Source organism: Mustela lutreola, chromosome 2 (assembly GCF_030435805.1).
Source record: "Mustela lutreola isolate mMusLut2 chromosome 2, mMusLut2.pri, whole genome shotgun sequence".
NCBI classification, from domain to species: domain Eukaryota; kingdom Metazoa; phylum Chordata; class Mammalia; order Carnivora; family Mustelidae; genus Mustela; species Mustela lutreola.
In genome coordinates, this window is record NC_081291.1 from 132,374,707 (window position 1) to 132,395,116 (window position 20,410).

General features: G+C 42.3%; 1 protein-coding gene across 6 annotated transcripts in view; it reads left to right on the top strand.

Moving 5' to 3' along the window:
* Positions 1-20,410, top strand: part of GOLIM4 (golgi integral membrane protein 4) — an 85,753-nt gene that overhangs the window by 54,944 nt on the left and 10,399 nt on the right. The window contains exons 5-13 of one of the 6 annotated variants that reach the window (XM_059163541.1): positions 1,248-1,398; positions 5,320-5,402; positions 5,910-5,993; positions 9,586-9,744; positions 12,068-12,400; positions 14,088-14,356; positions 15,064-15,146; positions 16,520-16,629; positions 19,982-20,149. In XM_059163541.1, the coding sequence (XP_059019524.1) occupies positions 1,248-1,398; positions 5,320-5,402; positions 5,910-5,993; positions 9,586-9,744; positions 12,068-12,400; positions 14,088-14,356; positions 15,064-15,146; positions 16,520-16,629; positions 19,982-20,149 (1,440 nt within the window). The remainder of the gene's footprint in view (positions 1-1,247; positions 1,399-5,319; positions 5,403-5,909; positions 5,994-9,585; positions 9,745-12,067; positions 12,401-14,087; positions 14,357-15,063; positions 15,147-16,519; positions 16,630-19,981; positions 20,150-20,410) is intronic. The other 5 variants (XM_059163542.1, XM_059163546.1, XM_059163547.1 and 2 more) reach the window with 5 other exon arrangements.

Genomic DNA, 20,410 nt, shown 5'->3' on the forward strand with positions numbered 1-20,410 from the left:
GAAAATTGATTTGTGTGGTAGGATGGTACATTAAAGTTATATTTCACTAAAAATGACATAGAATTGTAATGTTCCCTCATCTTACCACCCAATTTCAACAATTTTAGTTAGCTTGTTTTACATTTTCTTGTAAATCAGTCTCTCTGGTCACAGAATTTTTAATTTTATTCTTCTCTTTATCCTTTAAGGCTTTTTTGTTCGTGTTTGCTTGCTCAGTTTCTCACAGTGGTTTTCCTTAGATGTTTCTTTTATCTTAGGCACACTGGAGGCAGTAGAATGATTAAACGCCTCCTTCACGTTACTAATATTGAATGTGTCCTTTTACCTACCAAAGGAACACGATTTATATTTAAAGATTCTCCTTCCTTGGTTCTTGGGTAAAACTCATTATTGTGTGTCAAGAAGACTTAGAAAGAGAGGGAGAGTGGAAGGGAGAGATTCATGATTTCCGTCAGGATAGCAGAGGGGAGTGGATGCCATCAAGTGTGTTGCACAGCAGGCCAACCCTGCCATGATCTCCATGCCTCCAGCCTCCCTCCCTTGCCCGCCTCGCTTTTTGTCTGGTGTTGTCTTTCCTCCTGTATCAGGAGAGCGAATGCTTTTCATTGACTCCAGAAGTTTTCGTGGTATCAAGAAAGCAGTGCATGGATTAAAACAGACCATCCTTTAACATTAGCATTTGGGGACTGTGGGATATACCTAGATTGTCAGTTCAGTGTCATATTATGACTAGGAGTAAAGTAAATAGGAATCATTCCATAAACAATGTGTATTACTTGCCCCAAAGGGAAAGAAATCTTTTTCTTTTTTTTAAAACTAGATTACCAGGAAGCCTGAAAATTAAAGAAAGGAAATAAAAAGTGTTGCTGGGAAAACATCAGATTGAAAGAGGAAGTCTGGAATAGCTGTGGAGGGGTAATTTTTCTGATAGCTTTACCTTGTCTCCACAGCAATTTGAGCTGCTGGGAGTCTCCCCATTCCTTCCCCTTTCCATCTCCCATGGCTAAGTTCTAACTTCTTGTTGTTTTTGCCGACAATCAAAATGAAGGGGAAAATTGTTTTTGGCCATGATCCCAAACCCTTGATTTGAAATGTAAGGGAAATGGAGGGGAGCTGCCCCAATTAAAAGCAACCCAAGGAAAACAGAGCCTCCTGCTTCATCTGTTCTTTCTTGAGAGAGAAAGGCTGTAGATTCTGTGGTATAATTTAGAGAATGTACATCTCTGCTCAGGTTCTCATCTTTGCAGAGTCAACACGAGGAGCTGAAGAAACAGCACAGTGACTTGGAGGAGGAACATCGCAAACAAGGAGAAGACTTCAGTAGGACGTTTAATGACCATAAGCAGAAGTACCTGCAGCTACAGCAAGAGAAAGAACAAGAGCTTTCTAAGCTAAAAGGTACTTGGAAGTCGGATTAGCTAGTTTATATGAAACTAACTCCTCAGTTTAATGTTTCAGAAAAGCAGTAGAATTGGGTTTGTTTGCACCACATTTCCAAAGTGGTGCTTTACCCGCCACTCACTTATTTGTAACATTTCACAATTATCCTTATCCCTTGGGGTTTGTTTAGGAAACAGAATAGAATACTTGGTGTTTCTCAATGGGGCACATTGGCCACACCAGGCAAGACAGTTCTCATTTTACATGTGTTGTAAGATCTTTAGATTTCTGACCCCAACTCACAAAATGCCCTCAGTGCTCCACATTCAGTGTGATGAGTGATCAAGGTCATCCCATGCATTTCCTGATCTCCAAGGAGCCAAAGAAACTAGTAGTAGCTCTGAAAAGCTCAGAATCCACAGTCAGAGCCTGGTGACCCCTGGCCTCTTCAGTTAGTAGTTATATGACATGGACAAATGGTATGATCACCACAGGTCATCATCTGTAGAACTGGGATACTCATAAAAAGTTATCAACTCTATGGTGAGTTCTGTGAAGTGTGTAAACCTGGCGATTCACAGACATGTACCTCTGGAGCTAATAATACAATATATGTTAATAAAAAAATAAAAAGTTATTTTAAAAATAAATAAATACCCCCCCCAAAAGTTATCAACTTCATAGGGTTGGTGCGAGGGTTATGTAAAACAGCTAGAACAGTTACTGACATAGGATCAGTGTAAGCTTGAGGTATTTTCATAGTTTTTTTTTTTTAAAGATTTTTTTTTTAATTTTTTTTTAAAGTTTTTTTTATTTTTTTTTTATTCGACAGAGATCACAAGTAGGCAGAGAGGCAAGCAGAGAGAGAGGAAGGAGGAAGCAGGCTCCCTGCCGAGCAGAGAGCCCGATGCGGGACTCAATCCCAGAACCCTGAGATCATGACCTGAGCTGAAGGCAGAGGCTTAACCCACTGAGCCACCCAGGCGCCCCATAGTATTTTTTTAATAAAGATTTTTATTTATTTATTTGACAGAGGTCACAAGTAGGCAGAGAGGCAGGCAGAGAGAGGGGGGGAAGCAGGCTCCCCATGGAGCAGAGAGCCTGATGTGGGGCTCCAACCCAGGACCCGGGGATCATGACCTGAGCCGAAGGCTGAGGCTTTAACCCACTGAGCCACCCAGGTGCCCTGAGGTGTTTTCATAGTATTAGGTAACAAATTGTATCACTCTGAGTGTATGCAAATTCTGAAAAAGGAAAATATTGTGCAGTCACCTATTCAGGTGCTAAATAGGTTTGAAGTGTGAGAATTGGTTTAAAAAGTCACATGGTGCTTGTGAAAACAACGGTGGAATCCAAGGAAGGTCTGTGGTCCAGTTAATTCTACTGCGCCAAACAATATTTTGATTTTATATAAGATACCATCATGGAAGAAAGCTGAGTGACAAGAACTTTGATCTTCTCTGTACTTTCACGTGCAGTTTTGTCTATAAGTATTTTCAAATAATAAGTTATAACAAAAAGGCACACAAGAGTTGAGTAGCCATTGAGGCAGATTATGAAAGGTTAAGGTGGTCTTGAGTGAGTTGGGCCATGTCTACGCAAGAGCTATAGACATGCAGGGACGTTGGTTGGCTGTTGGTGATCTGGCAGACGGTAGGGGTCATTAAGATAACAAACAGAGAAACGTCGTCACAAAGGAAGTAATAAAGCATGTTTTCTAATGTCTACTCTATAGTCCTTTCTTTGAAACAAAGTGCATTTAGAGTAAAATTTTAACAAATTATGTGTAGAAGTTATAAATCAGAACCATGGAAAATAGGAGGACACAAGTATGTGAGTTCTGCATACTAAAATAATTTAAGCCTCATAACCTGGTCTGAACTTTCTGGCCACCAGGACAGAAAGGGAAAGGCAGTAAGTTATGGGGCTTTTATCATCAGAAAGGGAACATACCTACCCTGTGTGGAGGGAGAAACAGACAAAGGGGAAGAAAGAGAAGAGGCGAGAGAGAAGAGTATTTCTGGTCTCAGTTGATTTTTGGAAGAAATTTCTCAGAGGCCTTAACAGGGTGTGACAGTGCTTTTGATGACAATTTTATGAGCAGTTTCTCCGTCGGCACTTGTGCTTGATTCTGATCTTTGATGAAAGCTTCGGACGGTAAGTTAAACGTATGGTGATAGATGCAGGTCAGTGGTGGCAACTCAGACATATAATCCAGGTAGTCTCTGGTCAAGTTTAATGTGATACCAGGGGAGAACTTAGAATTCCTGGGAGAGAAACTGGTCGCATGGAAGCTTAGATAATTATTCTTTTCATTTCTGTTATAATAATAGCAGACACTCAACAAATGTTTACCATGTGCTAGTATCAGGTGAAACTCTTCATGTAGTTACTTTATTTTAATTCTCATAAGAACGTATAAGCTAGGCATTGTGCTTAGCCTAATTTAACAAAGGGAGAAACTGAGGCTTTATAAACTTAAATAACTTACTCAGGGCAATACAGTTAAGGCACAGAAGCAACTGCCATTAGGTTTATGATCTGAAACTCTTTTAGAAGCTAGCAGTTTGGGTATTTGTGTGTACATACATGTGTATGTGTGTATGTGTATGCCCGTGTGTGTATGCGTGTGTGGTGTGTGTGTGCGCGCGTGTGTGTGAAAAGCCCTATCCGGTCAACAGTACACTGACAGTCCCCTTGGATTGCCAGTGGTGTCCTATTTTGACCTTTGAGATAGAACCTTCCCCACCTTATTCTTGACCTCTCCCCTACACCCAGTTAGCCACCCAGAACTCAGGGGTGAGGCAGAGACAATAAAGGCATAAAAATGGGCAGGAAATGTGATGAGAGACGGCGATGGGCACTTCGCTTCAGTGCTGAGTGCCGCACTGGAGAGCTAGTGTTTTGTCTGCAGTTAGTGACTGCCACTCAGGGACAGCTTGCCCAGCACAGCGCAGACTCAGACCTGCTGTCTCAGCATCATTATTAACAGCCACTGAAAAATGAATTATGTTGTCACCTGCCACCATTCACCTTCTGCTGAGTCATGTCACCTGAGAATAGCCTCATGTTGCCAGGTCTTAGTAAGCCCAGATTTTTGATTTTTAAATGGTGCCAACTCTTCATATGTGGAAAACTCCTCATAGGCCAACACTGCAGGGGTCGGGGGGGAAAAAATGTGAATTGGATTCAGACTGTCAGTTTATAACAGCAAAAGTAAGAAATTCACCAAGAGGGTAGGAGAGGTGGGCCTGGAATCAAGGTTCCAAGTCACTGAGGCTGTTCCCTGAACAGTAGGCTTGAGATTAAAGAGATTATAGGACTTTTCTGAGACAGCTACAACCTCACATTGCTGCCCTGGAAGGAACTGTCCTATTGCTGTTGGGAGAGGAATTTGTATCAGGCAAGAACTCACTGGTAGGAGAAGGAAAATATACTGAGAATTTTTAAGCAGGTAAATGAGGTTTCTTTCTGTCTCTTTGTTTCTTGAGTTCTCTTTGTAATTAAAATACTTTTGGGGTCTCTGGAAATTATTCATGCTATGAGAAATAGGATTTGTACTTTTTGTTAACTTTCTTTTTAATTTGTGGAGAAACTCAAATCTTACTCCATCCTTGCCCGTTACATTTTATTCCTGAAGACTTGCTTACAGAAATACTTCATTTTTAACTCCTGAGTAACTAGAAATCATTGCTTCTGCACTGTGTGTAGCTTCCTTAAAAGTATTTAAACTGCCGAACCAGATTGCATTAGAATGGCAAGCTGAATCCATGTCACATCCCAAAATAATAGAATTTTTCTTGATTTGGCATACAATACTGTCAGAGTTAAAAACAAATCCTAAAAATAGTTGTGTGAAGGTTTAGATATGAAAATAATGGAATCAGAAGCCAGAAAAATCTCAAGGCTTTATGCATGATTTTTTCCCCCCACAAATAGAAACCGTGTACAATTTGAGAGAAGAGAACAGACAACTCCGAAAGGCACACCAGGACATCCATACACAGCTCCAAGACGTCAAGGTAAAACAAAACCTGGCATCTGACTGCTTAGTATTGCCCTGCTTTACCTTGTAGAACAGTTTTACGTGTCTTTCCCTAATTGACCTCCATTACAAACCCACGTTGTTATTTTGGGCTTTGCGTAAATCTGGGAGTGTGCCCACTGCGTTAGAAGCTAAAAGATGGTCTGAAAATCCAAACATTTTCATTAGTACCAAAGTGATTCTTTGGCTAGATGGTTGGATTTTAATAAGCTTTTTATTTACAAAGGTTTATTAATAATGAAGTATTTGTTCCTTTAGTTTTGATTTCATTGTAAGGGATTATGATACTTAGAAAGCTGTTTTAGATTTCAGAATACTACCTTATCGTATTCTCTCTACAATGATTTTTACACTTAGCAAGTGCTTCAAGAACAGCGAACAAGCAGGCAAGCAAACTACGTTTGGGTGCTCATACCACTGTCAGCCGAAGAAGAATCTGTCTTAGAATGTTAAATCTCAACATGTAAAATTCTTTTTTGTGTAGCAACAGCATAAGAATTTACTCTCCGAGCATGAACAACTTGTAGTGACTTTGGAAGACCACAAGAGTGCGCTAGCTGCTGCACAGGTTAGAAGGGTAGCAGCCTCTATGGGTTCTCGTTACAATCTGCTTAACACTTCCAAATTTCTCCATGCATGTAGTCTCTTACAAGCCAGTCTTCAATGAGTTCTTAGGACAAAGCTCTCCTGATCCTGAGGATCATGCATGCTTTCAAAATTCAATCAAGAGACTATAAAATAAGGTTTTGATTATTTTTTTTGCACTGGTCGTATGGTACCCATGACGGTTTGTACCCTCCACCAGCTTCCACATGCCATGGTCAAATGCTTGTTTAAATCACAGATATCAATCCATATGTATGGTCTTCTGCCCCTCTCTGACCTGTGGTGATTCTTACAGGATCTATAGGATTTTATGATGCTAGCTACCAAACAAATTATTGTCAGACTTTTTCTCCCATTCCCTCCCTCCCTTGCTTCCATATCCCAACCTACACGGACTCTTTTTAGGACTAGCCTTATGTGTTCTTGGCCAAATTACAGAAAATAAGAGCTCTCATGTCAGTGGAGAAGGGAAAAATGAGTCGTAAATTCCGTTTTTCAAAGCCTAGAACACTCCCTGGCACAGAGCAGGCCCTCAGGAGTTATTTATTGAATGTACAAATGAACGATACCATACTGTGTTTTACAGCTTTCTAGAAGAAGTAAACAAACAGGAATGGCTAGCTTAGTCACTAGGTTTGTGCTTTTTTTCAGTGGGAGGAATTAAGAGGAAAACCAGCTATCTGTCTTATCAGAAGACTATGTGTAATTTTTTTGTCTTTGTAAAATTATAAAAAGTAGAACACGCTGGGCCCTGACCCATCTCACAAACTATAGAATCTTTGTTCGTGGGACTCCTTTTCAAGGTAGCCATTGAGTATCCCTATGAAACTGTAGCTGTGTGGTAATTTTTTACAGGTGTACAAATTAAATTGTCTTTAAGAGATCATTTCATTTAAAACCTTCTTTATAAAATTTTTACCAAATATTATTTTATTTGAGGCTGTTTTTCATGCTGAAAAATGCGACAAACCAATTTGAATATTCTGTGTGCTGTCATGGCCTCAAATATTAGACTAAGCAACAGTGTGAAAATCAGAGAAATGTAAGTAAAATTGTGCATTTAATGACCAAAACCAAATTCTGTAGTAAGCACATTGGCAGTTTTACAGACAAGATTTTGTAATAGAAAAAGATTTTATTAATGTAACTGATGTGTAGTATTCTATTTCTTTAAAAATATTTTCTGCTTCTTTGAGAAGGGGCTCAAGTTGGCCTGACCACCACCCCCTTTAAATCATTCTGCCAGAACTAGGTGTAGTACTTAATAGTCCCACTTCAGATCCCCATATTAATACCTTTCCCTGGATCTCCTTAGAAAAGAAATGCTGCTTCAAGTGCCTTTACATAAGAAAGGTAAATCATCTTATGAGACTGTGACTTGACATCCTGATGTTTTTTTTAAAGATTTATTTATTTATTTGAGAGAGAGTGAGAGAGTGCACGTGCATGGCGGAAGGGGCAGAAGGAGAGGGAGAGAGACAATCTCTAGAAGACTCTGAGCTGAGCACGGAGCCTGATGTGGGGCACAACCTCACGACCCCGAGATCGTGACCTGAGCCGAAACCAAGAGTTGGATGTTCAACTGACTGAGCCACCCAGGTGCCTGACAACCCAGCTGAGTGAGGGGACGGCAGGAACAGAATAGAGGGACGCCTGGGTGGCTCAGTTGGTTAAGTGTCTGCCTTCAACTTAGGTCATGATCCCAAGGTTCTCAGATGGAGTGCTACATCTGGATCCTTGCTCCTGGGGAGCCTGCTTCTCCCTCTGCCTGCCCCTTGCCTTGCTTGTCCTCTCTCTCTGACAAATAAATAAAATCTTAAAGAAAAAAAAAGAACAGAATACAATTTGAGTTTATAGTGTGTCAGGGATCATCATAAGAACTTTTTATACAGAATTTTATTTAATGTTCACAGTCTACTGAGTTATATTACATTGTGTTCTTTTTATAACTAAATAAAAGGAGGTCGAGGGGAAATAAAATAGCTGGCCCAAGATCAGCGACCAGAACGGAGCTTAGAGTTTAAGTCCTCTTGACATCCTGGTCATGTGTACCTCTTCAGCTGGTGTTTTTGGAGACTTTCCTGTATCACCGTTACCTGTGTAACTGTGTGGCCTTGCCCCACACCTACTGAGTGATCATTTCTGGGGTGGGGGCCCAGGAGATTGCACTTTTAACACGATCCTTCTGGGATTCTCAGGGCACACTAATATTTGAGTACTGCAGCATAACTGCTTTCAAATATATATCTAGGAGGAGGGAAAAGAAGAAATATTCCTTAAAAGTATCACTATGTGGATGTCTTTTTAAAAAAATTTTCTTTGACCACCAAAGTTGGTTTGCAGATGTTTTGATAGATTTCTGGGATAAGGGCCATTATTAGCCATATGACATACCTTTATACAAATTGCAAGGATGAATTCCTCTGAGACAGATTTAGCAAGAAAATTACTGCACCTTTGTGTGAATTGGATACAAAAGTGCCCCCCCTTTGCTGGGGTGGAAGAGTGCACGACTGGGGCGGTGGGAGTACCAGCTGGATTTTAGCCTCCACTCACCGCTCTGCTGTGCCCACTGGCTGGGAAACTTGTCCAGAAGAGATTTCTGTGTTTTTCATATGCGTTTATGTAGGTGTGTCTTTACACACACAGCATTTCTGTTTTAGGATAACAGTGTTGGTGAATGTGATGAGCTAAGTATGAGCAGTGTCTATTGATTTTCTTAGTTAAGGTATTTGATTTTTTTTTTCCTGTCTTTCTAGCTCCTTGTATTAAAGATACTGTGCATGCACACACACATACATACCACCACCGCACAGACACAACTGGATGAGTTAATTGTACTTCAATACTGACATCAGTGACTTTATCACCTGAGAAGAAAGGAGGTTCACAGTGGAGGAATAAAAATCTAGGCTTGTTTCATACCAATGCTGTTGCTTTCCTAAATCTGCAGAACACAATACCAGAAGGGTTCTGGAAAGTTAGGGAACCCTATTTGAGCACAGATTGGTGGGGATTGGGGGCATGGCCCAAGTGGTTTTATAAATAAATAACTAAATATACATAAAGATTTACTTAGTTGCTTATTTTAAACTTGTGATTCCTTTTCACTGAAAAACGTTACTCAGACCATATTGGTAAAAGATACCTGCACTTGTATTTATATAATTATGTGAATTTTTAAACAGACTTTTTTTTAATGCTATAAAACTGATGGCAAACTATCTTTTAATAATGATATTTATACCAGAAAATTATTTATAAAAATTCTGACTGTTTAACATAGCATGAGAAACTAACATCTGTCTTAGATCTTTTTTTTCCCTCCGTTCCCTTTATATCTAATTCTCATTTGCATGTGCTTAAAAATGGTTAAGCGTGTCCAAGTGAGAATAGCTAATGCATGGAAATAATCTGCATCTTTTTCCTAATTTGTACTTGGGTATAATATTTTAGACTTGTCTTCCAGTGAACCCTAATGTCCATCCATGAACGATATCTCTTTCCCTCCTCAAATTGTACAATTTGCGTCCAATTGTGCAATTTACACACAGACACAAGTTGCAGAATATAAACAGTTGAGAGAGACTCTGAATAGGATCCCAAGCCTCCGAAACCCAGAGCAAGCAGAGCAGCAGAATGTTACTCAGGTGACACATTCTCCACAAGGTGACAACACAGTGAGGGAGAACGCAGCCGGGGAGCCACGGGAGGTAAGAGGCGTGAACTGGTGTTCTGTGATGGGGTCACTTTCCCTGCCAAGCTGTCATCAGGTGAACTGCTCTAAATATTGCCAACTCTTCCTTCAGAACAGTGGTTCTCAAATTTCGGCGTATATCAGAGTCCCCAGCAGAGCTGTTAGAACGCAGAGAGTTGGGCCCTAGCCCAGAATTTCCAGTTCAGTTATTTTGGGATGAAGCCTGAAGATTTGCATTTCTAACTGATGCAGCTGGTCTGGGGAGGACAATCGGAGCTACTGCTACAGTATTTTCTGGGAAAGACTTCACTGGCTTTATTTGTTCATGTGGGTTTATTTATTTATTTATTTATTTATTTTTGAAGGGGCTGTTGTGTCTGAATTTTTAAATTTTCTTTTTGTTCCTGTTCTTTGGTTTTTTGGGGGGTAGAGTAAGAAGATTAAATGATCATGAGGCTGTTCTATAAAAGCCCATTCAAGAATTAAAGTTGGTAGTATAGTTGAACTTGGTGCAGTGCTAGGTCCACACAGAACAAGCCAAAAATTGTATTTAAGAGGACTTTATAAAACTGTCAAAAGATATGAGTGCTAGTCTCTTAATCCACTTTTGTTTGTTTGTTTGTTATTCCTGCTTTCATATAAGTTGAGCCTTGCTTAAGAGTGTCTTCTAAGTGGGACATCAAAAGTAGGGTCACCCCTGTCCTCAATTCTAAAGAAGTTGTTTTAATCACATGCGTAATACAAATGACAAATATGGCTATCTTTCTCCCGGAGAAAGTTGTTTTTAACAATGAATGTTTGAGAAGCTGTGTCCTGAGTTACCATCTTAGGGGAATAATTAAGTCTCCACAAGTGGACTTCATAGAAGTCTTCAGTCTGGCAGAGCGCTCCTTCACAGGCAAGACCGTCTCCGTCTTCATGGATCCTTCTTTGTTACTATTAGGAAAACATGACCAGATCCCTGGCCTGGGAATTGGTTCGATTCCCTGTCTGAGTCTAACTACCCATTTACTGAATTAATTAATCTTTTAATGACTTAGACCTTTAGTTTTTCATCTGTGAGGTGGAGATAGTAGTTATCTTCTATAACCTTTCTCACGGTAATGCTGTGGAGATAAATGGCAGGTATTTGAAAGCACTTAAGGCCCTCTGGAGAAATATTTCATATAAAGCCAGAGCAGTATTATGTCAAACCTGACAGGTGTGTGAGGATGTTGGTAAGCCATACATCTCCAGAAGTTGTCCTCAGATGTCTGAGAGAGGACTTTTCTTCCTCCGTTTGTTTTTCATTCATTCTTTCATTCATTTATTCATTCTAATTTCTCAGTTATAGTTCTGCTAATTTAAGAGGGCTTCACATTTATTTCAATTTGGAGGAACAATCTGACCAAAAATTTTTTCCAGTGAATAAGGTTGCAGTGGGGGAAAGAATGATAAACTTTCTTATGATATTATGTCATCTTTTTTTTTTTTAACCTCTCTTTTCTAATCAATGAAGGTCACATGGTAATCTCTGAAACTTTAAATCCAGGAAAACCAATTTAAACCAGTCAGTTTAGAAGAGGAGTTCTCTGTAAAAAGACATGTCTTATGTTGAATTTTATGTGTTACCAATACAGAATATTTACCAAGGATTTCCTCTAATTTGAAGAAATATGACTCTAATACGTCTTTAAAAATATTTTATTGTATCTGGCTTAATGGACACTACTTTTAGCTAACATGGATGCCTGTTAGTAATGGCATTCTTTTCTCTGGGTCAGTAGGAAATAAACCCAACTCATCATCAATTTGATCTCATCCTTCTTTTTTCAAATCATATTTTTTTCAAGTTCCATTCATTTAAGTAAGCTCTCCACCCCTCCTGCACCTGTGGGGCTTGAACTCATAACCTGGAGATGAAGTCGCATACTTTGTGACTGAGCCAGCCCAGTGTCCCCCTTTCCAAATCCTTGTTGAAAACAAAATTTACATTGAAAAAAATTACATAAACTCTTCATCACTTGAAGATTGAGGGGGTTTTCCTTTTTGTCTTAAGGGAAAACAGAAGTTAGATGGCTTTCCCTACTGAGATGTGGTCACATACAGGCTTTACTCTTGGGTTACATACTGTGTTCTTGCCGGGATGAAATCGTGCTTATGTTATCTCTATTTTATAAGTGAGATTACAGAGTGAGAAGAGTTAAGTGACTCCACTGCAGCCATACTTTTCAGTCAGGACTGTATTTCTAGACTCCAGGATTTTGCTTATGTTGTAACCCCTAGATGTGGTAATAAAGAGCTTTTATCACTGCTTTGAAAATTGAAGAGTGTCATTTCCAGTGATGTGCTTGGCCTAGGTGTCTCGAAATAGGGACAGGTGGCAGACGCATGAAGCAGTTCCTCGAAGAATGGAAGAAACAAAACTTGACCCTCCCACCCAGAAGGAGGCAGAGTTTCAGGCTCCAGCAGAGCTGAAGCCCCGTGGAGCCGAAGCCAGAGAGCCGGAGGAGCGGCAGGTGGAAGAGGAGCACAGGAGGGCCCTGGAGGAGGAAGCGATGGAGCAGGTCGGGCAGGCCGAGCGTCTGGAGGAGGAGCACGACCCGTCCCCCGAGGAACCGGGTCGGGAGTGGAGAAAACAGCATGAGCCTGGAGAGGAAGCCAACCTTCTGGGAGGGCATGCTCCCGCCCAGGTACAAGGTCATCTGCTTCCTGTCCACCAGGGTTATGTTTGGGTGGCTGGGACAGGGAGCATGGCTTGGCTTGTCAATATTGAAAAAGCCTCCCCAGAGCTGATAGTCCCTCAGACAAAATCTGAGTGAGTTCACTAAATGTTACATGCTCCTAGCATAGCTGATCAGGGTAGCTCAGAAAGATGCCTGCGGGAAGAGAGGGAGGGCAGTTGGTGAGTGTATTTTCATTGTCAGTAGCCTCACACGGGGGTGGGGGGGTGGAGGGGTCAGGGGGGTGGGGGGGTGCTCTGTGCTGCCCTCCATTGAGCAGTGAGAGGAGAGAGGAGTGCCTGACTGGGCACTTCCTGGCGCTCAAGTCCCATGGGCCTCGTGAGGCTGAGAAAGGTCTCATTTTCTATGATCAAAAGTCTACTTATCCCCGTTCATTTACTATCAAATGGTAGGTTGGCTTTTGCACATTCATTTCAAGGTGGTTATTAAGTTGTCACAAGGCTGATCTTATCACTGAAGGATGCCCCACTGGGGGAGGATGTTTACCCAGTCTCTGCTCAGGCTCCCCCTGCAGAGCACTTCCTTCTCACAGAAATATGGTTTTTTTCCCTTTAAAAGATCCATTATGTTAGAAATCATTCTTGAAAAGAACTTGAAGCAACACTGAACAAAGAGAGGTATCTTTCTTCCGCTGTCTGTCCGCAGATACCTGACAGCGGGCTACTTGGCCTTTACACAGATGCTGATCCCCTTTTACTTACGACTCTGAAGTTGTGTTTGCCCTCAGACTTTGTAAGGCTTCAAGCTGGTTGAGGCTTTGGGCTGAGTAGATGCAAAGGCCTCGACTGCTTTTCTGTATTGTTGCCAACTTAGCATGGAGAAGCCTCTTCCTTTCTTGTGTCCCTCATCGCTTTCTTCAAAAGCAGTCCCCACTGTGGGTTTGATTTCCCTTACCCATGTACCGTCTTTCTGTTAGTGAAAGTCGTGTGTGCTTACGTTGGTTGGGACAGAGGTTGGCGGAGGAGAGAGTGATGGGTAGCTCTGTGGGCAGCAGAGTTTAAGAATTCCTGTATCTGTTTTTCCTTTCATTGAAAGGTCTTATGTTCTCACCTATTCTCTTTGTCTTGGAAGAAATCAGCTCTCTGCCTATCGACCTTTACCTGAAATTTGGCTGGCTTGCTGGCTTCTCCCCCCCACCCCCGCTATGGTTAACCTGAGACTGGTTGTGCATTCCTAGAATTAATTGGCATCCCTGCATCTTAAACTCTTCGTGGAAAAGCCTTAGCCACAGCTTCAGCTCACATATGCCCCAGTTACTGTGAGATCACCCAAGTGCCCACTTGTGCCAGAGCCTTTCATTTAATGAAAGAGCCTAACATTGAATGAAGGTCCAAAACTGATTTTGTCTGTGATGCCCTCTTCCACATGAGAGAGAGCACATGGAAAATAGGCCAGAGTGCCAGCAAATCAGGGAGATCGGATGCTAAAAAAAGCCGAGGGTGCCTCTGGAGGGTTGGGAAGTAGGCGTTCTGGCTCTGGGGGACCTTGGGGTCAGGGTGTTATCACGGTGCCCCTGACAGACAGGGATTAATTCAACAAGCCAGCCCTGCCCCCTGACTTTGTCGTGAAGAACAGAGGATGAGAGAATCCAGAGGTCCCGACTGTTCTTGCTCAGCATCTGCTTGTTGTGGCTCAGGTCTATCCGTCGGCCAAGCCGGTCAGCAGAATCCGGTCACCATATGAGGAGCAGCTGGAACAGCAGCAAGTGGCGGCGCGGCCAGTAGAGGAGGCGCAGCCGCCGAGGGAGCACCAGGAGGCGCTGCACCAGCCGGGGCTGCAGGGACCCTTGTGGAGGCAGCGGCAAGGGCAGCAGCAGCAGCAGCAACTTCTGGCCGGAGAGGGGGCCCGGCAGAGGCCAGCCAGCCCCGAGGAGGAGGGGCGGCCACAGCCCCCGGAACAGCTCCGGTAGCCTCCTCCTGATGGGTCGCAGAGCCCCTCTTCTTGTTCTCCTTATTTTCATTTGCTTATTTATTTTTAAAGATTTTATTTATTTACTGGAGAGAAAGAGCACGAGTGAGAGAGGAGGGCATGAGCTGGGGAAGGGCAGGCGGAGGGAGAAGCAGACTCTGCACTGAGACGGGAGCCCGTGGCTGGACTCGACTCCAGCACCCCGGGACCAAGGCCTCCACCAAAGGCATACGCTTAACTGAGCCACCCAGGGGCCCTGCGACTCTTGTTCTTGTTTGTATAAGCAGATGGCAAACAGCTTTGTTACCCATGAGCTTGCGCGTCTCCTATGGCCGGGGCAGAACAGCCGCTTGAGAATTAAATTTCTAAATACTTAATTTTTAAGATAATCAACATTTTTAACCCCTAATTAAAATGTTAGGGCTCCAAGCTTAGTTTAGGCCTCAAAATAACCTGGCAGTTTTGGGGCTCACTTTATTTTACTTTATCACTTGAAAGGCGTTTTCTCTCTTTTAAAGTATTCTTTGAAATTGTGTCTGAAATCTTTCTGAAACCTACTAGCACAAAGTTTACAAAAAATTTGATTATGACTTTTTAAAAAATGTTGAGAACTTTGTTGATTGCAAACTTTAAATATAAATGAGGTACGGCCAGTTGTGCCACTTAATCTGTCACTGAATTGATGCTGTTTGTGTCCCTTCCAGGCAGCAAGCTCGTTATGATGCTGTGGATCATGATATTGTTCAGGGAGCTGAGGACCAGGGCATCCAAGAAGAGGAAGGAGGTGGTGAGACTTCTTAGATGATGGATATGTTAATGAGATTACTTGGTAACATGTGATATCCACTCAGAGTCATGTGCACATCTGAGTACACACGGAGGACGTCTGTGTACCGTGCATCTTCTGCTGCTGTTGGTGTTATGTTTTTGCGTGCTGGGGGTCCAGACAGCTCAAGATCATCTGTTTCCTTTCTGATGTTTTTCCTGTCGCTTAAGCTTCTTGTATATTGAAATATTATTTTTGATACATTATCATAGGGCTGTTACACTCTGGGAAATGACTCCATTTTCACCTTACCTTGGAAGCCTTTGGATCATTACCTTTAAAACTTTTTTCAGATTAAGGCAATAGTAGCTTCCATTTGTGGTGAGCATCTCCTATGTAATTTATCAAATGTCACTTACTATATAATAGAACTAGAAAGTAACAGCCTCTCTAGCAACTTTAACACTCAGATATGTATCCTTTCTTAAAGAGTCTAAAAAAGAAGGTGATTACCCAAACTCCCCCTATAGCCTGTTCTGAAATTTTATAGCCCTTCTAGTCATGAAATTGTTTTCCTTATGTCCCCGTGTACAGCACTTTAAGCTTTTATGTTCCATTATCAGTAAGAGGAGAGAACAGTTTGTTCTCTTATTTATATAATGAATCCCTTGGTGCACTTGAAACCTGATGGTAAGTTACCTTGCATCCCTATTTCCTATAAGCTAAATACTCTCCATGTACTTAACCTTTCCTCTTACATCTTACTTAAAAAGTTGTTTGTTCTTCTCTTTGTATGTTCTTATCTAAATTCCGTTTATGGAAATAATTTTTTCCAAAAGCAGTGAGGAACTGTCTATGCGAGCTGAAATGTGAGCTGTGTCTGTGGGGCAGCAGCCCTCAGCACTGCCATATCAGACGACAGGGGGTGGGCGGGCTTTGATCTGAGCTCTGCAGATGGGGTTATTCTTTCTTTCATTTCCTGAGACGTTATCAGTTTCTTCCTTTGGTACCTTGCTGCTTCCTCTGATATTAGCGAAAGTTAGCTGATAATTTTGGCAGTGTCCAGTTGACTGGGCTTTCTTTTATTGTGAAAGTTTTGATTATTGTTTTCTGCATAATAAGGGGGAGAATGCAGCTTATGTTACAAACACTGGTTTGAGAAGGTAAGAATGGTGTCACTCACCCACGCTGTGTCCTTAGACACATGGTCTGGGAAAGGGACATAGTTTTAATCAGAAAAGCTGAGATGTATGCCATATGGTGAATTAATCTCTCTGGAGGAGAGATTGGGTGAAATGGTCTGGAGGAAAGCCCACCAGTGGCTTTTCTTTGAGTGAAAGGGCAAGATCCTGTCTGGTTCATCTGCACTGATGCTAGTTCCTTCAATTTGCTAGCCTATGAGAGAGACAACCAGCACCAAGATGGGGCAGAAGAAGATCCAGAGAATGGACATGAGCCTCAAGATCAGGGGCCCCACGAAACCGACCTGGAATCTGAGGCAGATGTAAGTGTCCTTTCTGTTGGTCATGACACTTGGAAACCCCCAGGGTTTTGGGGGGCAGAGGAAACTTGAAGGTTTGCCTGACACCATGCCTCTGGCTTGAGCCCTGGCTCCAGATGTGTCTGTTATTTCGTCAGTGCAGAAGGAAGGGGACTTGTGTAATGGCATCAGCAGTACTGTTAACTGTAAACTGGGGTACGTGTGGGTGATGAGACTGGTTCAAAAGTTCCGGGAAAACATAGAAGGACTTTCCCTCTGTGAACTTCTAGATTAATAAAATTAAAACTGAGAAAAATGATATTGAGAGGTATTGAAATATGTAGTCATTTTGAAAGATGGCGGGGAGGGGGACAAGTGCAGGAGTCACAGAACCAGAGAAGGGAAATGGACCATCATGGATCCTGTTGAATAGTCCAATAGAGTGTTTTGTATGTCTTGTGACTCTCATCTCCCAGTAGTCAGGGGCCATTTTCATCAGTACATGGGTGGATAAGGATGTGTGGCTTGAGAAGTAAAAGAAAAATCTGCTCAGGTGCCAAGGTGCTATAGAAAAATTAGAATATAAATTGGTAGAGACCTACTAACTGGGAATGTTCTTTGTGTTTACCAAGAAAGGACCCAGCCTCTCAGTCATAGCTGTGTGGCCCAGAGCCCGAGGCAAGCAAAGCTCCATGGGGCATGTTCTTATGCAGACGTGTAAATAAATTCTATGACTTACTTTAGCTCTCTTGTCATCTTGCTAGTAAATCAACCACCATGTTTATGAAATTCAGTCTGTGCTTTCATATGGGTCCTGTTTGTATGGGAAGGAGGATCCATATCCTTCCTTGAGAATCGTAGAAGGAAGGCTTCCTGATAGCTACCTGAAGTCCCTTGGATGGAAATGGCTTTTCTGCTTGTGCGGGGATGTGACAGATACATTTGCCTGTGGCCCCTGGATCAGCATTTGGGAGAGGATGCTCAGGAAAGAGCAGGAGCTCCAGACAGCAGGAGAGCAAGGAGGAGCTAGAGACTGTGAAAGGGCAAAGAGCTTCTTGCAAAAGGAGCAAGGAAGCAGGTGTGCGCCTGACAAGGATGGAGGGACAGCAGAAGGATGCCTATTCCAGTCACCCCCCTCTGGGAGGTGCTGTGTACATTGAGTACTTGATTGTGTAACCCTTTACTCTCCCATTAGTGGTTTTCATGTTCTGGATGACACACTGGTGGCTTTCCCCCCCTTCCTTCTTTCAGTGAAAATTGTTAGCCTACTTGCTCTCTCTTTGTCTCATCTATTTTTTTTAATTAAAAAATTTTTGATTCACAGACCTGTACCTCTGGGGATAAAAATATATGTTTATAAAAAATAAAAAATTATACTTAAAAAAAAATACTTAAAAAAAAATTTTTGTCCAGCTTCATAGAATTATAACTGATTCATAACTGATTGTCTGTTTTGTTTTTTTTTAAAACTTTTTTTTTAAGATTTTATTTATTTATTTGACAGTTTTAAGATTTTATTTATTTATTTGACAGAGAGAGAGATCACAAATAGGCAGAGAGACAGACAGAGAGATGAGGAGAAGCAGGCTCCCTGCCGAGCAGAGAGCCCAATGCGGGACTCGATCCCAGGCCCCCGGGATCATGACCTGAGCCGAAGGCAGAGGCTCAACCCACTGAGCCACCCAGGCGCCCCTCGTCTGTTTTGTTTGAATGTAACAGCTGTGCCTGTTAAACTGCTACTTGGTTAGAGTTGGACCTAGGGTGTACATTTTGTGGGTTTTTGCAAAAGCTTTCCATACTTTTTTTCTGAAGAGAATGTGTTACATAATGTCCACACAAATTTGTTGGTAATGCACAGAAAGAAATCTGTCTAACGAGATTGTGGGGTAATTGGGGATATGCGAAGGTGATGATTTGTCACTCTGGATTCCCAAGAAGAGCGTCATCTGCACTGGCGTGAAGTGTACAAGCAGGGGTGTGCATATCGTAGATCAGCTGAGACAGCGGTGTGAACCCTTGACTGCGTTCAAGGCCCTGGAGTAAATTGGAGTCGAGTCCTGTTGTCTGGAGAACAGGGATAGAGACCAAATCTCACTCTGAGGCCTCATCTATTAGAAGCCTTTGCTGCTTCCCTTAAGTGTACTGTTGGTGACCCTGGAGGCATTGGGAAGCTCCTGCAAGCATTACCGTCTGCCCAGCTTGGGCTTTAAACTCTGAATCTTTATGAGGACATGGATTATTTTGAAAGGTGTTTTGGGAGTTTGAGTAGAAAATAGAGATAAATCTCAAGTTGATCATGTGAAGGGCATTTGTTGAACATGGACACTGAGAGCTGCCAGAAAAGGAGTTGGGGGAGAGGTTTTTCATGATACACTGCCAGAGACTGGGTTAGCCCGTTCTTGTCTCCTTTAGAGCCTATTTCTTACGTCATTTCTGGTGGCGCCTTCTTGCTCTTTGAGGGCTTTCTACCCACTTACTGTGAAAAATCCCTGGCAGAGGACAGTTTGCCTGTATAAAAATCAGCATGCTCATGGAAGAAGTTACAATTTGCCTATCTAAATCTCTCATTTTAATGATCTCTCCTAGTTGGTCTTTAGCTTTTTTTTTTCTTTATTTTAGATTTTATTTATTTATTTGTCAGAGAGACAGTGAGGTGGGCACGAGCGTGTGAGCTCTTACAAGCACATAGCAGGGGGTGTGGAAGAGGGAGAAGCAGGCTCCCCACTGAGGAGGGGGCCTGATGCGGGGCTCCATCTTAGGACCCCATGATTATGACCTGAGCCGGAGGCAGTCATTTAACCACCTGAGCCAACCAGGTGCCCTGTCTTGTAGCTTTTATTAACTGTTTTTCTTGTTGTCTATTTAGTTATGCTCACATTTCTAGATTTTTTTTTTTTTAAGATTTTATTTATTTGTCAGAGAGAGAGAGGGAGAGAGAGCGAGCACAGGCAGACAGAATGGCAGGCAGAGGCAGAGGGAGAAGCAGGCTCCCCGCCAAGCAAGGAGCCCGATGTGGGACTCGATCCCAGGACGCTGGGATCATGACCTGAGCCGAAGGCAGCTGCCCAACCAACTGAGCCACCCAGACGTCCCATATGCTCACATTTCTTGTGATAGAATTTGGAGGACTGTTTTGGAATCGCTTGCAGAAAACAAGTGTTGTTTGTACAGCATTCTCATTCATTCAGCCTCTGACGAATAATGCAAGGAGTTTTCTCTTGACAGTGGGATGTGTACTTGTGAGTCTTGGCAAGGATAGATCTGAACATGCTGGTGGAGGACGATTTCATTTTCTGCCAGTGTGTGGCCTTTCAAATGAAATTAAATTTGATCCTGGATTTTGAAGTAGTGGTTGCTTTTTATTCAAATTTTGCAGAGGGCTGCTGTAGAGGATATAAACCCAGCAGATGACCCTAATAATCAAGGTGAAGATGAATTTGAGGAAGCCGAGCAAGTGAGGGAAGAAAATTTGCCAGATGAAAATGAAGAGCCAAAACAAAGTAATCAAAAGCAGGAGAATGCCGAGATGGAGGAACATTTGGTGGTAAGCAGATGCTAGTACAGAGGTGGTTCTAACCTGGATGTCTTATTAACTGCCTAGGTCTTGCAAAAGGTCAGTCTAATGCACCCTGATGGAAGGTTTGCCTCTTTGGATGGGTTTTAGTCCATTATGTGAAACAATATATCCATACTCAGAGAGAGAGAGTAACACGCCTCCTAGGTTTTGTTTTCGGAAGGGTTATTCATCATTTTCTGACCACTGATGCATTGAAAGTACATTTTTTATGGCAGCAAGCTTGCTCTT